The sequence below is a fragment of the Triticum aestivum genome, chromosome 4D, assembly GCF_018294505.1.
Source record: "Triticum aestivum cultivar Chinese Spring chromosome 4D, IWGSC CS RefSeq v2.1, whole genome shotgun sequence".
Lineage (NCBI taxonomy): Eukaryota > Viridiplantae > Streptophyta > Magnoliopsida > Poales > Poaceae > Triticum > Triticum aestivum.
In genome coordinates this window covers 483,072,420-483,094,908 of record NC_057805.1, presented here as the reverse complement: position 1 = coordinate 483,094,908, position 22,489 = coordinate 483,072,420, and the positions used below count along the sequence as shown (strand labels likewise).

At 43.4% G+C, this 22,489-nt stretch overlaps 1 protein-coding gene and 1 long non-coding RNA gene across 3 annotated transcripts; both read right to left on the bottom strand.

Annotated features, from left to right (window-relative positions):
- Window positions 1–1,564: 1,564 nt before the first annotated feature.
- LOC123100448 (uncharacterized) lies at window positions 1,565–3,326 on the bottom strand. The gene is made up of 2 exons (XR_006448401.1): window positions 2,892–3,326; window positions 1,565–2,446 (listed from the first exon to the last, which is right to left on the bottom strand). It is a non-coding gene; the product is annotated as an uncharacterized lncRNA (long non-coding RNA).
- A 4,755-nt stretch (window positions 3,327–8,081) lies between these two features.
- Window positions 8,082–12,689, bottom strand: LOC123100446 (monosaccharide-sensing protein 2). 2 transcript variants are annotated; one of them, XM_044522383.1, is made up of 8 exons: window positions 12,513–12,689; window positions 12,040–12,162; window positions 11,788–11,895; window positions 10,542–11,111; window positions 10,154–10,431; window positions 9,333–9,842; window positions 8,747–8,934; window positions 8,082–8,620 (listed from the first exon to the last, which is right to left on the bottom strand). In XM_044522383.1, the coding sequence occupies exons 2-8, from the start codon at window positions 12,131–12,133 to the stop codon at window positions 8,146–8,148; spliced, it is 2,223 nt and encodes a 740-aa protein (XP_044378318.1). In that variant the 5' UTR covers window positions 12,134–12,162; window positions 12,513–12,689; the 3' UTR covers window positions 8,082–8,145. The 2 variants fall into 2 exon arrangements, with proteins under 2 accessions (XP_044378318.1, XP_044378319.1); XM_044522384.1 differs by lacking the exon at window positions 12,513–12,689 and adding an exon at window positions 12,372–12,504.
- Window positions 12,690–22,489: the final 9,800 nt, after the last annotated feature.

Below are 22,489 nucleotides of genomic sequence, written 5' to 3'. Positions count from 1 at the left end.
AGGTGTGGTGTGTGGCGGGACTGGTACTAGTCTGTCCAGGTTTTTATGGGTGAGCAGTGAGCGCGCGGGCGGGCGGGCGGGCGTGGTCGTCGTCAACGGCGCGTCGGCGCCGCCGGGGTGGCAGGGGCGCTGCGGTTTCGGCACCGGGCGGTCCATGCACGGCGAGCCCGTGGGTGCTACTGTGCTAGTACTGGGAGAGTTTGGTGGCGGAGTATGCATCCATGCATGCATGTGACCGCAGTTTCGTTGCCATGGCGCGCCCATGCTGGTGGTTGCAGACAAAGCACTGCCGTGTGATCAACGCCCGGCCGGGGTACGGTGTCGGGAGTCGGGACCGGCGACGAAAGGGCTGAGAAATGCGAGGCTGCTCTTCAGAAAAGAAGAGGGAAAGGAGTAAACACGTGCATGGTTGTGTCATGTCCGAGGACTGGGCTCGCGTTGACGCTCGGCGCTCGCAGACTCTGACTCTCTCACCAAATTTATCAATCAATGAAAAAAAAGAGGCGGAACTCGTACTGTGTCGTGCGAAAAAAAAAGCAAAACAACGGAAACGCTAGGAACACACAGACCGAAAACAGCTGACGCGTTGACTGGCCGCCTCAGACAATTGACACGTGCCGCGTGGGCCCCTCCGGCAGCTATCTCCGCCCCCCTCCTCCTGCACTGAAGCACCGCCCGGTTCCGCCATCGAGCGGCAAATCCCGAGAGCCCCCTCCTGTTCTCTCCCCGCCCCTCTCCCATCGCCGGCCGGCGAAGCTCGTCATGCAGCCTGTTGCGATCGACGACAACCGTGCTGGGAGGGGATGGCCGCCGCTGCACGCGAGCCACCGTGGTCGGCTCTAGTGCTGCAGGCCGACCCATCGTTCATGTGTGAGCTACCGCAAGAACCCCCTCCCCACGGTCCTGTAAGGCGCTGCAACGGGGCCACACGGCATTCTGCATGTGCTTCAAGCGGCGCGACAGCTGCTGCAATGGTGGGAGAGCTTGCCGGCTCGTAGTATGGCCTCTGCTGCATGGAATCGCTGGTGTTGCGATGGCGATGACATCAACACCAATGATGTTGCGAAGGTGATGTGCACTGTGCAAAGCCATCGATGTTCCCATGGCGACGACAGTCGACAAGGATGTTACGTGGCAACGATAATAATACCGGTAATGTTGTGGTGGCCATGTTCCCGCTACAACGTCGGTCATGTTTTCGTGGATACGACCGCAACATTGGTGATGTTTTCGTGGATATGACCACAACACCGGTGTTGTTGCGCGGCGGCGATTGCAACGCCGGTGACACTGCGAGGAGTCCAATGGTGCTGCAGTGGCGGGGTGATGCTTGCATGGCATACATGCGGCGATGTGTTTATGTGACGTGAAGAAGGAACTTGCTGCGTTGACCCGGTCCCTGATCCAATTCAGCCTGCAAGTGGGACGACCTGCAGGCGTCCCACATCCTGCCGCATTAGCCCACGTAATTAAGTGGGACTAAGTGGGCTACCCACATAATATAAGTGGTATTATGTGGGCTACTGCATGCCCACATAATTCATACATGAAATTGTCAGCTAAGTATATCCAGAGGCAATAACAATACGTGATCCCACATGTTCATAGGCAATGACAACACATAATCGCACATGTACAGAGGCAATAACAGCACATAACTTAGTTATAAGCAACACATAACATACTCTGCTTCCATCTGTATCAATACATCAATTGCAGTACATAGACTACAGCCTAGATGAACTTTTGTCATTTATTCAAGATGTTCAATTGCAGTACATAGGCTACACCTTTTCTTCAAGAATTAGCAGCTCATATTTCTTGTCAAGATTAAACAGTCTGAAGGTCCATTAGAACTTGAAGGTGGTCTTCAACTCAACCGTCGGTGCTGGTTGACAACCGAGGATACGCTAATAACAAAAAACAGAATACAATGTCATTGACAAGCTAGAGCTAGCAGTTGGATGCTACTATTTGATGACCATTATGGACTAGAAAATTCACATGAATCAGATCATCATAGACAGCATTTGCATGTTCAGAGTTCATACCAGCAACAAGAATTCTTTGTTCCATCACTTAAGCTAACATTTAAGTATTTGGGCAACAAAGTTGACAAGTAGAATACAATTAGTAAGGACAGCCTTTATTCAGATGCTGATCAAGAGAAACAATAATCTGTAATCCGCGACCTACTACTGAAAGAAATAGTGAAAGACGCCATGATTTATTAAACCAAGAAAACAAAGAGAAGAAAATTCTGCAGATCAAATCATCTTCACAGTGTTAGTTTCCATATCAAATGCGCACCTCTTACTCAACCATTCAAAATAATTCTATAAGAACTGAAAGTCAGAGAATCCACCCTGAAGGATCATCATCACAACTCCAGCAGCAGTGCAAAGACCAAGGGGTGAACACTTGCTTCTTCAACTCAAAGTACAAGCTAGTTACCAAAAAGAGAAGAATTAGCACTCGGAACTTGCCAAAATTCTGAAAATACAACATAGAGAAACACTTTTAGGCAAAGATGTACTAAAGTGCACAATCTGACAGAAGGGTAAATGACTGGATATGTCAAAAATATATATAGAACAAACACCATATTTATACCAGAGAAGACATTAACTACATAGAGCCATTACACAAAATAAAAACTGCTACATGCTGCATCGATTGAGTTACAGCTAAACTGAACTGATGGGAGTTAAGGGAGATGTTTTCAGTTAACAGAACTGAATTGGACTACTGTATTGGTAAGCTAAAAATCTTGATTATCATTTGACATGCTACGAGTTGGAAAGGGGTTTCCTTGTTGAATACATGTGCAATCATTTGAAGAAGAGGTGATTAAAGTTTAAAGAAAACTCCAGAACAGAGAGTCAATTTACCCTAGCACAGGCTCTCTTTTCTTCTTAACCTATGTGGTGATGGCCATGGTGGAGGTTGACGGCGGCGTTGGGGCGGGCATGGAGGATACGGACGACTGCGCTGGTCCGGCCGTGGGGGAGTTGGACGGCGTCGCTGGTGCAGCCGTGGGGGAAGTGAACGGCGGCGCTGGTGTGGCGATGATGGAGGTGGAAGACGGCGCTGCAGCGTCCATTGAGATGATGGATGGCGGCGCTGTGGCGTCCATGGAATGGGTGGATGGCTGTCCTAGGCCGGCCAAGGGAAGGCGGACGGCGGCGCTATGCGGCGGCGTACCCTAGCATCCCTGGCAAAGCGAAGAGGAACGAGGAAGGAAGAGGGGAACTAGGATAAGTGGGTTATGTGGCGTCCGTGGGCTAGCCCACTTATCTCACTTCTCATGTCGCAGATTACTTGGGCGTCCATGAACGTAAATTATGTGGGCTTTTAAGTGGGCGCCGTGGACGGCCCGTGTCCACTTGCAGCCTGAGATCCAATGGTTGGTGACACCTGAATCGGATGTTTGTCGACCCAGATGATTACCCCAGGAAATCTGTCTATTGATGCATAGCACGCGCCATAAAACAATAAACGGTCTAAACATCAATTTTGTGGGATATTTTCCATTCAGTGCATTTTTTTCCTGGTAGTTGGAAACCGAATTGTTGCGACTTTATCTTCCTCCTCCCGCATACCTTATTCGCCCTTCTACGATCACCAAACTAGTGTCGGCTAAACTGCCTGCTACCACACCCATAGTCAGCGGTTTTACCACCCGGATCTTGCAGGCACTCTCTGCATTCGTTGTCGCCTCCATCGTGTCGTCGCGGTCCTAGCTTTCACTTCGAAGCTTGAACTCGCACTTATGAACGTGTTGCCTCCCTACGTCGATGACCTGCTGTTGCGGCCGATAGTGGCCACCCTATCTATGGCTCGGGGCTTTACTCCTCTCTTATGCAAAATCGACTTACACAATTCATAAATTTGGTCAACTGAGAAATAGCTGATGCGTAAAACAAATGGTTCAAGAGATTGGTTATTGGGCAACTAATACTATTTTTCCTAGAAAAAATAGGCCACCCCCTACCTTACACTAACAAAGAGGCAATGAAGCTTTGAAAAATGTGATAAAACCACCACTTCATTGCGTCATCCCTGACCTGCACGGGGGTGTCGAGAAAAATCCTTAGAACATCTCTAATAGGTGCCCTAAATAGGGTAGGACCACTTTTTACATTATGAGGGGGGAAAATGTTGGTTCAATAGGTGCCATGTATGCAAAAAAAATACTCCAAAATTACAACACCAAGTGTTGCAAAGTTGCAACACTTGGGTGGTTGGAGCAAAAAAATTAGGGTAGGGGGCACCCAAATTTGCAACACCAAGTGTTGTTTACATCACTCTGTTGCTCTGATAGGTGCCTTAAATAGGGCATCCACAAAAACACAACCGTGATATATTTTGCAACACCTATTTAGAGCATTTATTAGAGTTGGATGTTTCCGGGTATTGTACACTTTTATGTGCTGCATATTCTGCTCCGACCATAATTTGGTGCCCTATTATAGGGCACCTATTGGGTATGCTCTTAGATCAGCGTTGGAAGACCGAGCAACCACAAGGCCGTTACCCCCATCTAACGTGTGAAGCTCTAAGATGTAATGAAATACGACAAGCTCTGGACACCTCTGCAGCAAAACCTCACACAAATGTACGAAGAAAGCCAAGAAGGTTAAGGGCAAGGGTTTGAGATGCACGAGCTGGACCCCATAGTAACCCAATAACCCCTCTCGCGAAGGGAGAAAGAGAAAAGCCCAATCCGCTCGACAAATGACCAAGCAGAATTAAGGTTTTCCCCTCGCGAGATCGAGGAACAATCCCAGAAGGGCATATGGGGTCAGGTAGGCCGGGTCCACCCCTGTGAGGCGCTCTCGGCAAAGAAATGGTCGATGACCCATGACGGGGACCACATCGGTGTTGCAACTGGAACTAGTGATCTGTGTTGTCTCCTCTTAACAATAGATCGAGAAAGCGGAAGAGAGACGGAAGCGACAAGGGTGCGAGGGATACGAAAGAAGATAAGCATAATGTACTCTACTCACCGCGGGCTTGCCTTTTACGACCCGGAAGAGGAGCAGGACCGTCAGGCCTGCCACCTGGTCCCAAAAATTGAACCGTCATGGAGACATCGTCGGGTATTTCTCCAGCAAACCAAGCATCAGGAACCCGACCATGCATGGTGCAGGTATAAGTGCGGTCACATCATCGTCCATAGTGAATATAAGGGAATCCCTGACACATGGACTACGTGTGAAGTAGAAATGGCAAAGGGAAACGATGGCCCTTTGAAAAACAAGGGGGAAAGGAGAAAAGAATTCACGGAGGCCACATGAACAACTTCAGGGAGAAGCAAGGGGTTCCTCCTTCATACCGCTGATGTGGAGCTTGAGGATGGAAAGTGGAACTTTTTTGTATTGCAACATGAAAGGTATCGGACGAAGTCCCTCAGCCCACATGCCCGTCTCTTGGAAGGGAGGGCCCAAGTCAGTTGAGAAGGGCCTCGATAGCAAGCTCCTCATCCAGACTTGGCTTCAAGGATTATGCAAGGAGTCCACTGACCACATGAGACAGAGGAGGAAACACCCATGATCCAAAGATCAGGATTGGAAGGACCAAAGAGTTTGCAACCAGGAGACCGGGAAAGGATGCGTCCAGCCTACTCAAAGTCGAGTAGAAAGACTGAGGGACCAAGACAAAGGAGCGGACAACTTATAATCTGATAACCAAGATGATGGAAGCGAAGCCCTAATTTATACATAGATTAGATCCGATCTTGGGCATCCCACTGAGATCAACCTCCACATATCCCATCAACTTAGTGTACAAGTCGATGGATCCCACATTGTACTCACCGATATATATATAATTTCAGACAATCAGGACTAGGGTTGTTCGTCGCATCACGAGGAACCGAACCTAGGTAAAATCATTTATCTATATTCATCTAATAACTTGAGGTTTCGCTTGAAACGTCCCTCACACATTGCCGCGGAACACTAGCAATTGAGTCCACTATGAGAAGAGGTCACCATAGCAAATCAGGGCCTACAAATCGAATCAGGGACTGTCTGCCACCACTGGTAGCAGCCACACCAAAGACCACCATCCGCTTGGCCCCTATCATGTACACATCCAAGGGGGTAACCAACACCGCCGCCACAAAACCCGTCGGAAACCAGGCCACACAGTCCACCTTCCAGGGCCGCTGCCTCGACATCCAAGATCCCTCGCCCCCATATCACCGCATATCGTCATGGCCGACCACCGTCGAAGGCAAGACAACTACTTCTACGCACCCTACTCTCACAACAATGGTGGATCTGGGAGAGAAACCGTCCAACCTTGAGTGGAAGCGGTCAGATCTGGGACATAAGGGGTGCACAGTCCCCAACTTCCATCCATGTCAAACATGATGTTATGAAGGAGGATGCAAACCACCCACCATATTCACCTCCACCCGTCGGAGGACACGAAATATGCATCTCATTTTGTGATCAAATACGGAGCCACGACAATGCGACGCGTGAGCACCACTTCTCGCAGAGAAGGGAGGAACTCGTAGGAACGGTGGGAGAAGGCTTAGCACTATCTGGCGCTGATGCGGAGAACATCTGGTGCCAGCGGATGAGGGACGAGGTCAAAAGAACTATAGCTTTACCACACATGCAAGGGGAGAGGCTTGCCGCCAGCGATGTCGAGGGGTGGGTGCGGGGCAGAGGACGGGGTTTGGGAAGGGTCGGGCCAGAGGCAGCTAGGGTTGAGGCATTTGTTGTCGCTTGTGAGAGCCAATACAGCTATTATATGCAGGCGCTGAGTCGTGGTATTATGCAGCCCTTTTGTTACTTTTCCTTTTTCTTTTCTTCATGTAAATATTTTATTGGTAATACTCTAATAGAAAATACCGTAGAATGGTTGTTCTATGGTTTGGGTGTTAAGAAAAAAAAACTCCTCGCATAAGTTGTCGTCTCTATTTGTTGGAGCTGATGTGTACCCCATAACTAATTTAGAAGTCATATCGAATGGGAAGGAGGCTTATGAGAGAAGTCGAAAAGAAGATGAGTGAGCTTTTAAGCCACCAAAGAATTAGGCCTTACCAGCGCTTTATCCATGTGACTAGTGAGCATGTACACGCTTAACACAGACGGGGTCAAGTCGCTAGTTGGTTTGCTCTCACGATAGCTAGCTCTAACCAGATTTCTTTTGGGAACTCGACTTAATAACTAGTAGGATAATGGTCGGGTCCGGTACACTGTAGCATGTCGCGATCGTATCAAAGTCAAGTGACCATCGTAAGCACGTACTTCCTCCGTTTCTAAATACAAGTCTTTCTACAGATTTTACTATAAAAACTACATTCGGATGTATATAGACGTCTTCTAGAATATAAGTTCGTGTATTTTGCTTTGTATATATAATGGAATCTCTAAAAGGACTTGTATTTCAGAACGGAGGAAGTACGTCACTCCATAGCTGCGAGGTTGTATATAGGTGATGATGTGGTGATGGCCGTGGACACGGCACCCCCGAGCCCAAGCAGTGCTGCAGGTGCGGAGCCATGGAGAAGGCGCCCTCCCCCACAAAGCATCGATGACGACGAGCAGGGATCTCCAAGTTTTGGCCTTGACATAGTCTGCCAGATGTTCGCAGTTGACACGAGTAATTTTGTGCACTTGTTTCCTGGATAGGCAATGTGTCCTAAAAGTTTAAAAACTCTAGAGAAGTTTTTCATAAGATTCTCGACATTGCCGTCATTTGTATAACATGTCTAAGAAATGTAACATTAGTTACCACCTGATGATTCTAGAGAAGTCCTTGTCATGTCATGATTTGCTAATCATATGGTGGCAGCCTATTATAAGAACTCAGTGGTTTCTTATGTCTGTTGTGCACTTTTAAACAAAAGAAGAAGTTAATGTCGATATTTCACCAAGTCATCAATTTTAACTTCTCCATTTTGTGAGTCGTTGCTCTACGTGAAATATGTATAATTGAACACCAAACTAAAAGTTTCTTGCTCCTCCACGGATTTGCATTCAAAATTTTGTATTATGCTACTCCTAAAAAGATTAACAGAATAAGAAATACTATATTGAAATGGAAATTTAATTGTAATAAAACCACACGGAAACCATTATATTAAAGCCACCATAAAAATACAGATATTAATGAACCTAATTGTCACGCTAATAATTTCTCTGAATTTTCTTTCTGCCTCTCTTGGATGATTTGGGTACCTGACCCGCCAAGTGCATAGAACTCTGCTATGACCTCAATAGGTATATTCTTTGTTTCCGGGACCTTTAAACAAACGAAAACAAAAGCCAGCACACAAACAATGGCATAAACTCCAAAAACACCCGCAAGACCTATATACCTCAACAATACAGGGAGGGTATATGTCACAATGATGTCACAAATCCAAAAGATAAGGCTACATATGGCCAAGCAAATAGCACGAACTTTGTTGGGGAAAATCTCCGAGCAGAATATATTTGGTATTGGACCAAAACCCATGACAAATATGCAGAAATAGATTCCAACACTCATTGTTGAGAGCAGTGCGTGTAGTTCAGCACTCAGATTCACAATGTTGACTGTTACCAAAACAATGAGGGACACAACCAAGATGGGTATTGTCACAAGTAGTATCCTTCTGCACGAGCCAGTGAAAAGAAATTATTATGCTGTTATTTTATTTTGGAAATAATAAATTTGGATGTAAATCTTAAATTTTAGCAATAATTATTTGTAACTTGTGGTAGTAAACAAATACGGATACCTTCTTCCAGAGCGGTCCATAAGCCACATGGCTATGCAAATAAAAGGAAGCATCAATAAAGTTGTGAGAGCGCTCATAAGAATCGACACTGAAGAAGAGTTGATGCCAAACTTTGAGAGAAGAACCCCAACACCAGCTTGCTCAAGTATTTGTGGAGTGTAATAAAGAATGCCATTGATGCCAGCAAACTGCAAAAAAATATTGAAAAATAAATCGTGTACAATTTAGATTGAACAAAATAAATAAGAAATTAAATTAAATTAATACTTTAATAAAACCTTGTGGGCTCGATGAGTTCTCACAAAAAAAATAGCATTGTCATAAAAGACAGTGTTCTGAATCATTAATGTGCACCTACTTTATATGGCTAAATGTTTCTTTGGTTATATACATATATCATATATTAGTTATGAGACGTATAAATTCAACATGCAAGTCAAAGTTTATATATAGTCACCAAAAATAGGAGAATAAAATGACGGTCAGGACAACCTAACTAAAAGATGTAATGTGATATTTAAGTGCCACAATACTTTTGTTTTAAAATAGGCTCATAGTAATTAGTTCTCACTCCTAAAATTTTTACCTGTTGAAGTACTTGTATTCCAACACCCACGACCAATGCACGTTTTACACCAGGTTCTAACAGATCCTTCCATTTTGTACTTCTATAATCTTTATTAGGTGAATGAATACCAATATTGTGTCCAGACTTATGAAAAACCGATTTGTTGACCAAAGCAGTCGCTTGAATGAAATTCCCGTCTATTGGAGCATCTAGTAGGTTTTCAGAACTTGGTACACCTCCTTCATGCAAATATACCCGTTCCATGCCACCTTCCATTTGCCCATCCAAATGATATCCTGATGACATTTTCCAAGCCAATTGCCAACCTCCACCAATATGGCCGCTTTTGCGACATACAACAAAATCATTTATATTCGTAGGTTTGGGTTGAATAAGATAATCATGCTCGCTATCATAGGTATCATCTCGGTTGTGTTCTAGCTCATGCTCTTTGGTCTCTTCCTGATTCTCTTCGTCCCCTTCAATTGGACCTTGTTGTTCTAATTCATTGAATATGCCGTGGGCAACCTGTTTTATGAAAATGAAGTGTACTTAGTTAAAATAGTAAATTGAAGGCGAAACCAATAGAAACTTTTGAATTAGTGAGAAGCATTAAATATCCAAATCATTTGTAAAATAATAGAGCAATATAAATATTTCATTACATGATGCGTTATGACCCAATTCATTCTTAAAAGAAGATCATAAAGTAACTAAAAAATTAATATGGCTGAGCATGTATGTACACATGTATTGAAAATTGCAAACCAGGAAAGTAAAATATAAAGCTCCAATGCTAACTAGATGAAATATTGAAACTTTGTTAATGATTACATTACCTCAGGGAGCCCGTGCATACTCCCAATAATGTTGACAACTGGGTCATAGAACGATGCTCCACGACTCACAGAATGACCAATGGCACTTTCTTCTGTGTTTGTTCTCTTCAATGGATAGGCAACACAATGCAAATCTTCCGGAAGTCCATATAATTTTATTATTTCATCATTGCCAATCACTTTTTCCCTTAACATACTTTCATTAGTGCTAATTAGGTACTCCTCAATAGACGGAGTATCACCAACTTGTGTACCCTCCAAAAGACTTGCCATTTCACCTGTAATAAAAGCCATGTATAACATTCAATGCTAACTAAAAACTTCAAATCATCATATAAAGAGAGCAAAAAAGATGACTTGATTTCAAGTAATTGAATCTAAGATATACCTGAGACATCTTCCTTTCTTCGTAGTTTTTGTAAAACCATCTTGGCTTCATCCACCCTTCCTTGGCTCACAAGCCAACTCGGAGTCTCGGGTAGATAGAAGATAGTTAAAATTGAGTATATTAGTGAGGGTATCAGTTGTATCCCAAGCATGATCCGCCAACTAACCTTTGGCAGCATGGACATCCAAAACACCATGCAGTAAGACAAGAACATACCAACTGAACCACTTAACTGGGGAAATGTGCTTAATTTTCCTCTCATATCAGGAGGCGCGGTCTCAACTATATATAATGGCACAAGTGTAACTGCCAAACCAATGCTAAATCCCTGAATAAGCCTCGCGAATAGCAGCATATACACATGTTGGGACCAAAATATGACCAATACTGCACTAACAAAGGACAACACCGCCGAGGTAAGTAGCATCGCCCACCTACCAAATTTATCAGATAGCATTCCAGATAGTGTTGTGATTATTGTTGCCCCAAAAAGTGCCATGGCCATAATACACCCCTCAATCATTAGCATGCTATCTAGTTTAAACTCATCCTTTATGTAAAACATAGCACCTGGTGATCATACAAAAGTTCATAACCAATTAGTGAAACTTTACAACTTTGAGCCCCTCTCGAAGAAAATTCAAACTAGGAAAAAGCACAATGATACACCATATTTATCATGATCGGAGTGTTACTATGTAAGCGTGTATTAGTCATGCATAATAATCGGAAGAAGAAAATAATTAGAAGCCAGGTGGCCGAATGCATGCAAGCGAAAGGCGCAACAAAAGCAATTGTATCTGGAGGGCATATGCAGATAGATGTGCATGCACGCACAGCTGCTACGTGTTCACGGTGGATCGGCACATTTACATCCGTGCATAGAATAATTTTTGGTACCCTTGTGGAATTTGCTAACTGCAATGACTCTGCGCTACCTAAAAATGTTTGGCGGTGCTAGAATTGGCAACCTGTACGTGATGTCAATCCACCATATATCTTAAAGTATTAAAAATATTGACACACATACACGAAGCTAATACTATTTTTTGCATTAAGTTGTGATGTCGCTTGGCACACAAACATGCATGTGTGTAGCACCCGCCACTTCAAATGTGTGTCAATATGTTTAACAAAAACCTGTCAACTAGCTAGATCTCAAAAATCCTATGAATAAACTCAAAGAAACTACATGTGATGGTCGGTATACGCAATGTAAAACAATCAAGGAATAGAGTTTCTTCACCTGCAATGCTCGCATTGTCCCAGCCTTGGAGCAGGTTGCCGATGGATGCCACGAACGCGACAAGAACCGCGCGATCAACGGTCGTCAAATCACGCAACTTCTTACACGCTGCGCACAGAGAAGAAGAAGAAGAAGAAGACATGAAAAGAAGTCATCATCCATGCGAAGTACTAGTAGAATCGATCTTAAAGCTGGCCGGTCGTGAAGCCATTGAAACCACAAGCAAGTCGATCGTTTTCTTTCAATTACTACCTTGTTGCAGTCCAGATCCGGAGCCGGAGGGAGCGAGCTTGGCATGAAGATTAGCCTCCGAATCTCTCACAAGAGGACGCGTTAAATCTTCCATGGTCGAATCCAGAGAGACACCCGATGCGCCTGCATTGAGAAGATTTGTTGGTTAATTAGGTACCGGGGAGAGAAAAGAAATCGCTCGTGTGCATGCAGCAGCTAGCTAGCCGCCGCCCGTTGAGTTCCTATTGATTTGATGATGGAACAAAGAGCCGTCATATGATTTAATCTTTATTCGCAAAAGAAAATATGATTCAATCTTAGCATCGAGACCAGAGGGTGAAGCAGATTCTTACTCCCACGCAGACCCAGACCCAAAGCACAGACGCCAAAACCCAGCAAATTACAAGCAGATTCTCCAGAACAAATCAAACGGCGTCAGGGGGTTGCATTGCATGCGATGGGAGAGAGGAGAGGGGTAGAGAAGAAGTGCTCACCCGAGGGGCGATCGGGCTTCCGTTCCGTCCTCGATCGCTGCCTGCCGTGGTATGCTGATCTCGGCGACTTGGTTTGCAGGATCTGGCTGCCCTTCTTTGGTCTCCAGAGTACGTATCCTTAGGAGTCTATATTCGCGTTGGGAGGTTGGCGAGTCCACTTATTTAGCACGTTTTTTTTCTCTCGGTTGGTGTTTCCGTTTGGAAACTCGTTCCTTGCTCCCCTCAGATATTTTTTTTTTGAGGGATTGTTCCCCTCAGATTCCTTCTCTTCTACCAGGAAGCGCGATCGATAGCCTCCTTTCGTTCTGTTCCAACCAAACAAATTTCTGTTACCCACAGAAGCCGGCCCATTCTGCAGCGGTGTGCGGCACGGTCCAGCTAGCCAGAAGACGGCCCAGTCAAGCGGCGAAACGTATAAATAAAAGTGTGCCATCTGTCGAAATCACTAGTTAAGGAGTACTCGTTGCAAAGATCACTCCCACTTTCTCAGGTTGCGATAAGTGGCGCGCTGCATGTGCGTCACTTGTCGCAACATGAGAGTTTTCCCTTTTTCGTAGATTCGTTTATTCAAAACGTTTTATCTCTTAACCCGTGCGTCCAAATCTCGAACCGTTTTCACCGTTGGATTTCTTTCATCGAGATCTTCAAAACTAGATCCCATGTTGGTAGGTTTGACAAACTTTTTTTCATGAAAAAAACCGGACGGAAAAACCGAACCGGGAGCACAGGGTTTTTCCCTTTTCGAAAGAGGCACGCCCGTGCCTCTCGTGGAATCACAACCGTGCCTCTCGCGGAAGGAAAAAAAAAGAAAAAAAGGCCGTGCCTCTGGCGAAAGTACAACCATGCCTCTCGCGGAAGCAAAACCGTGCCTCTCACGAAAAAAAAACAGAAAACAAGTTTTTTTTTCATTTCCGAGAGGCACGGCCGTGCCTCTCGTGAAAGCACAACCGTGCCTCTCATGGAACCAAAACCGTGCCTCTCTTGAAATGGAAAAAAAAACTGAAAACGTGTCTTTTTTCGTTTTCGAGAGGCACGGCCGAAACCAAACCGTGCCTCTTGTGGAAGAAAAAAAACACGTTTTTTCCCTTTCCGAAAGCAAAATCGTGACTCAGGCGAAAAAGAAAAACGCGTTTTTTCGAGCAAATTTTTTTTCCTTTCGGAATTTTTTTCCCAAAAGTTATGGAAGACCGGTGGAAAACCAAAATGTCGAAAAAAACCGTTTAAAAAGCCGAAAACGCATGCGAAAAAAAAACAAAATCCGGAGGGAGCGCCCAGAGCGCGACACATGGCGGGCGGCCGAGAGTGCACCAAGTGGCGCTGATCGTTGCGAGCCACCCGAAGGAGCGCTCTTTAACTAGTTGCTCTCGACATCTGTGGCTAGGGATTTTATGGGGATGTTGCTTGTATCCCTTTCGATTTGAACCTTGAATAAAATCCCTAGTTAGACTGAAGAAAAAAGTGTGCCTGCCTTTGGACCGTGAGAGCTATATCTCGCTTAAAGCAGCGTGTATGCATGTCACGCCTGAAGCATTTGACGATACCATACATACAGTACTTGGTCGGACAATTACTGTAGCATCATTATTTACGGCGTTCACTTTTCTGCATCGTTCTTTTTGGCGTTTTTTGGTTTTCCTTTTACTTTTTTTCCATTTTCTTTGTTTCTTTTTTTGATTTCACATTGTTCCACTGTTTTATGTTGGTTTCTTTTGGTTTTTCCCTTTTGTTTTTCTTTTTTATGCTTCAGTTTTAATTCTTTCTTTCTTAGTTCTTTGGATTCTTTATTTCTCACTATTTTCCATTGTTCTTTTCGGCCTTTTTCTTTTTCTCTTCAGTTTCCTTAGTTTCTTTCGGCCTTCTTTGGACTTTTCTTACCTTTTTCATATACATTGTATATTTTTTGTATACAACATATATGTTTATCATTTTTAAAATACATGATAAATATTTTTAAAATATATGTTTTATGTCTATTTTTTCATATAGATTTTATATTTTCCCTATACAGTACAAACATTTATTTTATAATAGTTTAGCATTTTTTCATATATATATATATGTGTGTGTGTGTGTGTGTGTGTGTGTGTGTTTTGATGTGTGCTTTTTTCATACAAATTATGTATTTTTTAATACATAAGAAATATTTTTCTTATACACATTTAACATTTTTTCAAATATATGTTTTGATGTCTACTTTTTCTTACAGATTGCACATTTTTATATACATAAAAAACATTTTTCTTATACATGTTTAATACTTTTCAATTACATGAGTAAAAAATTAATAAATACATGATTAATATATTTTTCCAAAAACATGTTTTGGCATCTACTTTTTGTCAGACACATTGTATATTTTTTATATACAACTGAAACATTTATTTGATATACCTTTGAAAATTTTCAAATACATGATCAACATTTTTTAAGCACATGTTTTAAAAAATCAAAAATATATTAAAAATATTCAATTACGTGTTGAAGCATCTTTTAGTAGTTGTGCCAATATTTTTAACACTAAAAAGAAGAAAAAAAAATCAAAACTGAAGAAATTCTTTGTGAAATTTATATATTATAGAATTTTCTGAAATTATATTAAAAAAATGAGCGAAGAGAACGAACAAAAAACAAATCGAGCTAACAACATTATTGGGTCGGCCCGTGACCAGGGTGCTTTAGTCAAGGGGACGGTCCCGGGGGAGAGGAGTGCGTCACAATTTTTTTAACAAAGTAAAATCCCACATACCCACAAATACGCATGTACACCTTTATGAATGCACGCACATTCTACCTATATGAGCATCTTCGAGATACTAAGTCGGCAAAACATCTTGAGATTGACGAAGTTACCACATATGCCTCGTAGCCGACGGGAATGTCTCCTGCCACTAAACGAACGCCCCCAGAAAGCCTGAAATAAATACAGAAAAATACGAGCATCAGTGTCAAGTGTAGGATGTGGTGGCGTCGATGACAGAGAGGCCTGGCAAGGTCGATGCAGCGGTTCTGCTCTGAGGATGGATCGATGGAAGATGGAGGTGATGACCCTTGCTACTTGCGCATGTGTTGCTCACTGGGAGTGCGTCGTACCGGTGTGTGGCCCAGTCCAGATAGTGGCTTGGATGGGGCATCCGGCTTTAGATGTTAGGCTTTGGTGCGATGCCTGCTTGGTATTAGGCTCGGACATCCGGCACTCCTTCATCAAGAGGATAGGAGTAGCGACAGGCGTTGCCAAGATGGTGGCTTCAGACTTACTGATGTATTACCTTTGTAAGGTCTTTGTGAATAATTAATAAAATGGTTGCATGCATCATCCAAATGCAAAGGCAGGGGTATATCCTCCTTTTCAAAAAAAAAAGTTAAGTGTAGGATTTAAACCTTAGTGGATTGGTTCAACCACAAGGAACCTAACCTTTGAGCTACAATCAGTTCGCGGAGCGAGTCACGGTTGCAATAGGTGCATGACTTGGGCCAGAGTATCTCCAATAATAGACCCCAAAAATACCTTGAAACCCCAAAACTGAAATTTTGTGTTATTTCCCCAAAAACAGGCTCAGACACAATTTTGAATGGAGCCAACCAATTTGGGTAGTGATCCAAATTTTGTTAGCAAGACCCATTTTTTGATCCAGCCTATCACGCCACCCAAAAGACCAAAATCGGTCAAGAGAACGGCAATTGTCGCTACATGAAACTTCCCCGCCGTCCCATCCGCCTCCATGGCGATCGTCGCCGTCGCCACTCCCACAGCAGCCCTGAGCCCCGCCGCTCCCCCACCGGTGGATCTGCTCTTGAGATCCACGTTCATGTCGTGCCGCCCTGAGCTCCTCACCACACCGCGGCGTCCCGTGCATCCCACCGGCCAACACGTCGCAACCATCACCGCCGCCGAAGTACCGGGGCATGAGGCTTCAGCTATGGGGAAAGTGGGCGACTGAGATCCGTAACCCAGACATGAATGCATGTGTGTGGCTTGGCATGTTCGCCGTTGTGAAGGAGGCGACACACGCTACAACGCCATGGCACTCCGCTTTCTTTGGGATCCAGGAGAAGCTCAACTTCCCCGTTGATGTCGCCTCGGCATCCCTTGAGCTGAGGAGAAGGACCAATGCTTGGTCGTGGCGCAAGTCATGGCCGAGCGCGCCAAGGAGCAGAGCGAGGCAAGCGCCACAAGCTTGCCTGCCTAAAGGCCGAGTGTGAGAAGATGTTCGACGAGCCTGGCCAGGAGAGTGAATTGCAGAAAACCACCACATTGAAGCCTAGGTTTGCAGTAAACACTCTTCTACGAATTTCTACCAGAAAGCACTGATTTTGAGCTTAATTTTTTGCAGAAAACACTGATCGGTGGCCTAGGCTATTTTAAGCACAATTATGACAGATGGGGCCCTTTTTTATGACGTGGCGTAATGGTTCAGGCTAGATGATGTTAGATTGGTCTTTTTTCAGAAAAACCTCCCTCCCAACAACAAATCTCTCTCCCCTACCACTGCCCTTCCCTACTCCCTAATTTCATCACCGGTGGCGTGCGCGCACGAGTCTGACCACCACATGGATCTTGGAGCGTGCAGGTCGTCCTTCGGTGGTGGGCTGCGGCGCCGCGGCAGTCCACCAAGAATCTTGAGCCTGGCAAGGGAGTTGCGGCGGCGGAGGATGGGGACGAGGGATTTCCGGTGGCGGAGGATGGGGACGAGGGAGTTGCGGTCGCGGAGGAATGGGGACGAGGGAGTTGCAGGTCGTCCTCCGGTGGTGGGCCGCGGCGGTGCGGCAGGCGGTTGTGGAGTGTGGATGGGGACGAGGTACCTGCTGTGTCACGGCGTTGGTCCGCGAGGGGAATGGCAGCCGACAGTTGGTGGTGTTCGGGCGGTGCTGAGCCGCGGCGGCAGGGCGGAGGCATCACGCGAAGCGCGGGGACGAGGCAGCCGCGCGCCTAGCTCCGTCGCCGACTGACGCAGCAGCCGCGCGCTTGGACCCGTTTCACTTCGACATGGAGGCGTTCTGTGGCACGCCGGAGTCGATGGAGAGCTCCGACCCGTCCGAGTTCCTCTCGCGGGACGAGGCACAACCCACCCGCTTGTGCCCGTACCCTCTTCTTCTGCTCCTGCCGACGAGACCCATGGCGTGCTGCTGCTCTGCTCGGATGCTTCGGGCTGATTGCTTTTTTTTTTGACTAAAGGGTGTCCCTGTAAAATGACAAGGACTATTTTGTAAATCTAGAAAATTCCTCCTCTAACGTGAACTGTTATGCCACATCATCAAATGTGGGATCCACATGTCATAATCGTGGTTAAAATATCCGAAGTGACCGATCAATGTTTTTCGCAAAAGATTAAGCTCAAAATCAGTGCTTTCTGGCAGAAATTCGTAGTAGTGTTTACTGCAAACCAAGGCTTCAATGTGGTGATCTTCTGCAATTCACTCTGATACGTCTCCAACGTATCTATAATTTTTGATTGTTCCATGCTATTATATATTCTGTTTTGGATGTTTAATGGGCTTTATTATACACTTTTATATTATTTTTGGGACTAACCTACTAACCCAAGGCCCAGTGCAAATTGCTGTTTTTTTGCCTATTTCAGTGTTTCGCAGAAAAGAAATATCAAACGGAATGAAACCTTCGGGAGCGTGATCTTTGGAACAAACGGGATCCAGAGGACTTGGAGTGGACGTCAAGAAACATACGAGGAGGCCACGAGGCAGGGACGCGCGCCTGCCCCCCTGGGCGCGCCCCCACCCTCGTGGCTCTCCTGACCGACTTCCTTCGCCTATATATACTCTTGTACCCCAAAAACATCGAGGAGCACCATGAAACCCTATTTCCACCACCACAACCTTCTGTACCCGTGAGATCCCATCTTGGGGCCTTTTCCGGCGCTCCGCCGGAGGGGGCATCGATCACGGAGGGCTTCTACATCAACACCATAGCCTTTCCGATGATGTGTGAGTAGTTTACCTCAGACCTTCGGTTCCATAGTTATTGGCTAGATGGCTTCTTCTCTCTCTTTGGATCTCAATACAAAGTTCTCCTCGATCTTCTTGGAGATCTATTCGATGTAACTCTTTTTGCGGTGTGTTTGTCAAGATCCGATGAATTGTGGGTTTATGATCAAGATTATCTATGAACAATATTTGAATCTCCTCTGAATTCTTTTATGTATGATTTGATATCTTTGCAAGTCTCTTCGAATTATCAGTTTGCTTTGGCCTACTAGATTGATCTTTCTTGCAATGTGAGAAGTGCTTAGCTTTGGGTTCAATCATGCGGTGCTCGATCCCAGTGATAGAAGGGGAAACGACACGTATTGTATTGTTGCCACCGAGGATAAAAAGATGGGGTTTATATCATATTGCTTGAGTTTATCCCTCTACATCATGTCATCTTGCCTAATGCGTTACTCTGTTCTTATGAACTTAATACTCTAGATGCATGCTGGATAGCGGTCGATGTGTGGAGTAATAGTAGTAGATGCAGAATGGTTTCGGTCTACTTGTCGCGGATGTGATGCCTATATACATGATCATGTCTAGATATTCTCATAACTATGCACTATTCTATCAATTGCTCGACAGTAATTTGTTCACCCACCGTAATACTTATGCTATCTTGAGAGAAGCCACTAGTGAAACCTATGGCCCCCGGGTCTATTCTCCATCATATAAGTTTCCAATCTATTTTATTTTGCAATCTTTACTTTCAATCTTTATCATAAAAATACCAAAAATATTATCTTATCATCTCTATCAGATCTCACTTTTGCAAGTGGCCGTGAAGGGATTGACAACCCCTTTATCGCGTTGGTTGCAAGGTTCTTATTTGTTTGTGTAGGTACGAGGGACTCGCGTGTGGTCTCCTACTGGATTGATACCTTGGTTCTCAAAAACTGAGGGAAATACTTACGCTACTTTGCTGCATCACCCTTTCCTCTTCAAGGGAAAAACCAACGCAGTGCTCAAGAGGTAGCAAGAAGGATTTCTGGCGCCGTTGCCGGGGAGTGTACGCACAAGTCACATACCAAGTACCCATCACAAACTCGTATCCCTCGCATTAGATTATTTGCCAGCTGCCTCTCGTTTTCCTCTCCCTCACTTCACCCTTGCCGTTTTATTCGCCCTATCTTTCGTTCGCCTCTTTTTCGCTTGCTTCTTGTGTGTTTGTGTGTTGGATTGCTTGCTTGTCATGATGGCTCAAGATAATACTAAATTGTGTGACTTTTCCAATACCAACAACAATGATTTTCTTAGCACTCCAATTGCTCCTCTTACCGATGCTGAATCTTGTGAAATTAATGCTGCCTTGTTGAATCTTGTCATGAAAGATCAATTTGCCGGCCTTCCTAGTGAAGATGCCGCTACTCATCTAAACAGCTTTGTTGATTTGTCTGATATGCAAAAGAAGAAAGATGTGGATAATGATATTATTAAATTGAAGCTATTTCCTTTTTCGCTTAGAGATCGTGCTAAAACTTGGTTTTCGTCTTTGCCTAAAAATAGTATTGATTCATGGAATAAGTGCAAAGATGCTTTTATCTCTAAGTATTTTCCTCCCGCTAAAATCATCTCTCTTAGAAACGATATTATGAATTTTAAGCAACTTGATCATGAACATGTTGCACAAGCTTGGGAGAGGATGAAATTAATGATATGTAATTGCCCTACACATGGTTTGAATTTATGGATGATTATACAAAAAATTATGCCGAATTGAATTTTGCTTCTAGAAATCTTTTAGATTCGGCCGCGGGAGGCACTTTTATGGAAATCACTTTAGGATAAGCTACTAAACTCCTAGATAATATTATGGTTAATTATTCGCAATGGCACACAGAAAGATCTACTAGTAAAAAGGTTCATGCAATTGAAGAAATTAATGTTTTGAGTGGAAAGATGGATGTGCTCATGAAATTGTTTGCTAATAAGAGTGTTTCTTCCGATCCTAATGATATGCCTTTGTCCACTTTGATTGAGAATAATAATGAATCTATGGATGTGAATTTTGTTGGTAGGAACAATTTTGGTAACAACGCTTATAGAGGAAACTTTAATCCTAGGCCGTTCCCTAGTAATTCCTCTAATAATTATGGTAATTCCTACAACAATTCTTATGGAAATTTTAATAAGTTGCCCTCTGATTTTGAGACTAGTGTTAAAGAATTTATGATCTCTCAAAAGAATTTCAATGCCTTCCTTGAAGAAAAATAGCTTAAAGTTGATGAGTTGGCTAGGAACGTGGATATTTTCTCTTGATGTCGATTCTTTGAAACTTAGATCTATTCCATCTAAGCATGATATAAATGAGTCTCTCAAAGCCATGAGAATTTCCATTGATGAGTGCAAAGAAAGAACCGCTAGGATGCGTGCTAAAAAAGATTGCTTTGTGAAAGCGTGTTCTTCTAGTTTTCATGATAATAAGGATGAAGATCTAAAAGTGATTGATGTGTCTCCTATTAAATATTTGTTTTGCAATATTAATCTTGATAATGATGGGACTGGAGATGAGTCAACTTTAGTTAAAAGGCGTCCCAATGATTCGGAGTTTTTAGATCTTGATGCAAAAATTGGTAAAAGTGGGATTGAAGAGGTTAAAACTTTAGATAGCAATGAACACACTATTTTGGATTTCAAGGAATTTAATTATGATAATTGTTCTTTAATAGATTGTATTTCCATGTTGCAATCCGTGCTAAATTCTCCTCATGCTTATAGTCAAAATAAAGCTTTTACCAAACATATCGTTGATGCTTTAATGCAATCTTATGAAGAAAAGCTTGAATTAGAAGTTTCTATCCCTAGAAAACTTTATGATGAGTGGGAACCTACTATTAAAATTAAAATTAAGGATCATGAATGCTATGCTTTGTGTGATTTGGGTGCTAGTGTTTCGACGATTCCAAAAACTTTGTGTGATGTGTTAGGATTCCGTGAATTTGATGATTGTTCATTAAACTTGCACCTTGCGGATTTCACCATTAAGAAACCTTTGGGAAGAATTAATGATGTTCTTATTGTTGCAAATAGGAATTATGTGCCCGTAGATTTCATTGTTCTTGATATAGATTGCAATCCTTCATCGCCTATTATTTTTGGTAGACCTTTCCTTAGAACGATTGGTGCGATTATCGATATGAAGGAAGGGAATATTAGATTCCAATTTCCGTTAAGGAAAGGCATGGAACACTTCCCTAGAAAGAAAATTAAATTACCTTATGATTCTATTATGAGAGCCACTTATGGATTGCATACCAAAGATGATAATACCTAGATCTATCCTTGCTTTTATGCCTAGCTAGGGGCGTTAAACGATAGCGCTTGTTGGGAGGCAACCCAATTTTATTTTGTTCTTTGTTCCTGTCTAGCAATAAATATTTGATCTAGCCTCTGGTTAGATGTGGTTTTTTGTTTTAATTAGTGTTTGTGCCAATTAAAACCTATAGGATCTTCTTGGATGATAGTTATTTGATCTTGCTGCAAAAAGTCAGAAACTTTCTGTTCACGAAAACAATTGTTGAAAATCACCAGCACGTGATAAAATACTGATTCCAATTGCAGTAGATCAATAAACAAATTATCTAGGTCTTCCTGTTTTTGTATAATTTTTGAGTTACTGGAAGTTTGTGTTAGATACAGATTACTACAGACTGTTCTGTTTTTGACAGATTCTTTTTTTCGTGTGTTGTTTGCTTATTTTGATGAATCTATGGCTAGTAATGGAGGTTATGAACCATAGATAAGTTGGAATACAGTAGGTTTAACACCAATATAAATAAAGAATGAGTTCATTACAGTACCTTGAAGTGGTGGTTTGTTTTATTTCGCTAACGGAACTCATGAGATTTTCTGTTGAGTTTTGTGTTGTGAAGTTTTCAAGTTTTTGGGTAAAGATTTGATGGATTATGGAACAAGGAGTGGCAAGAGCCTAAGCTTGGGGATTCCCAAGGCACCCCAAGTTAAAATCCAAGGACAACCAAAAGCCTAAGCTT

Bases quoted from the DNA above. Each gene is read 5' to 3' on its own strand.
- LOC123100446 (XM_044522383.1), bottom strand. From the start codon at position 12,133: ATGGAAGATTTAACGCGTCCTCTTGTGAGAGATTCGGAGGCTAATCTT. The intron at 10,432-10,541 runs GTATATCTTAGA...CTTTTATTACAG, and splicing joins AAGAAAGGAAGATGTCTCAG to GTGAAATGGCAAGTCTTTTG. The intron at 8,935-9,332 runs GTAAAAATTTTA...ATTTTTTTGCAG, and splicing joins GAATACAAGTACTTCAACAG to TTTGCTGGCATCAATGGCAT.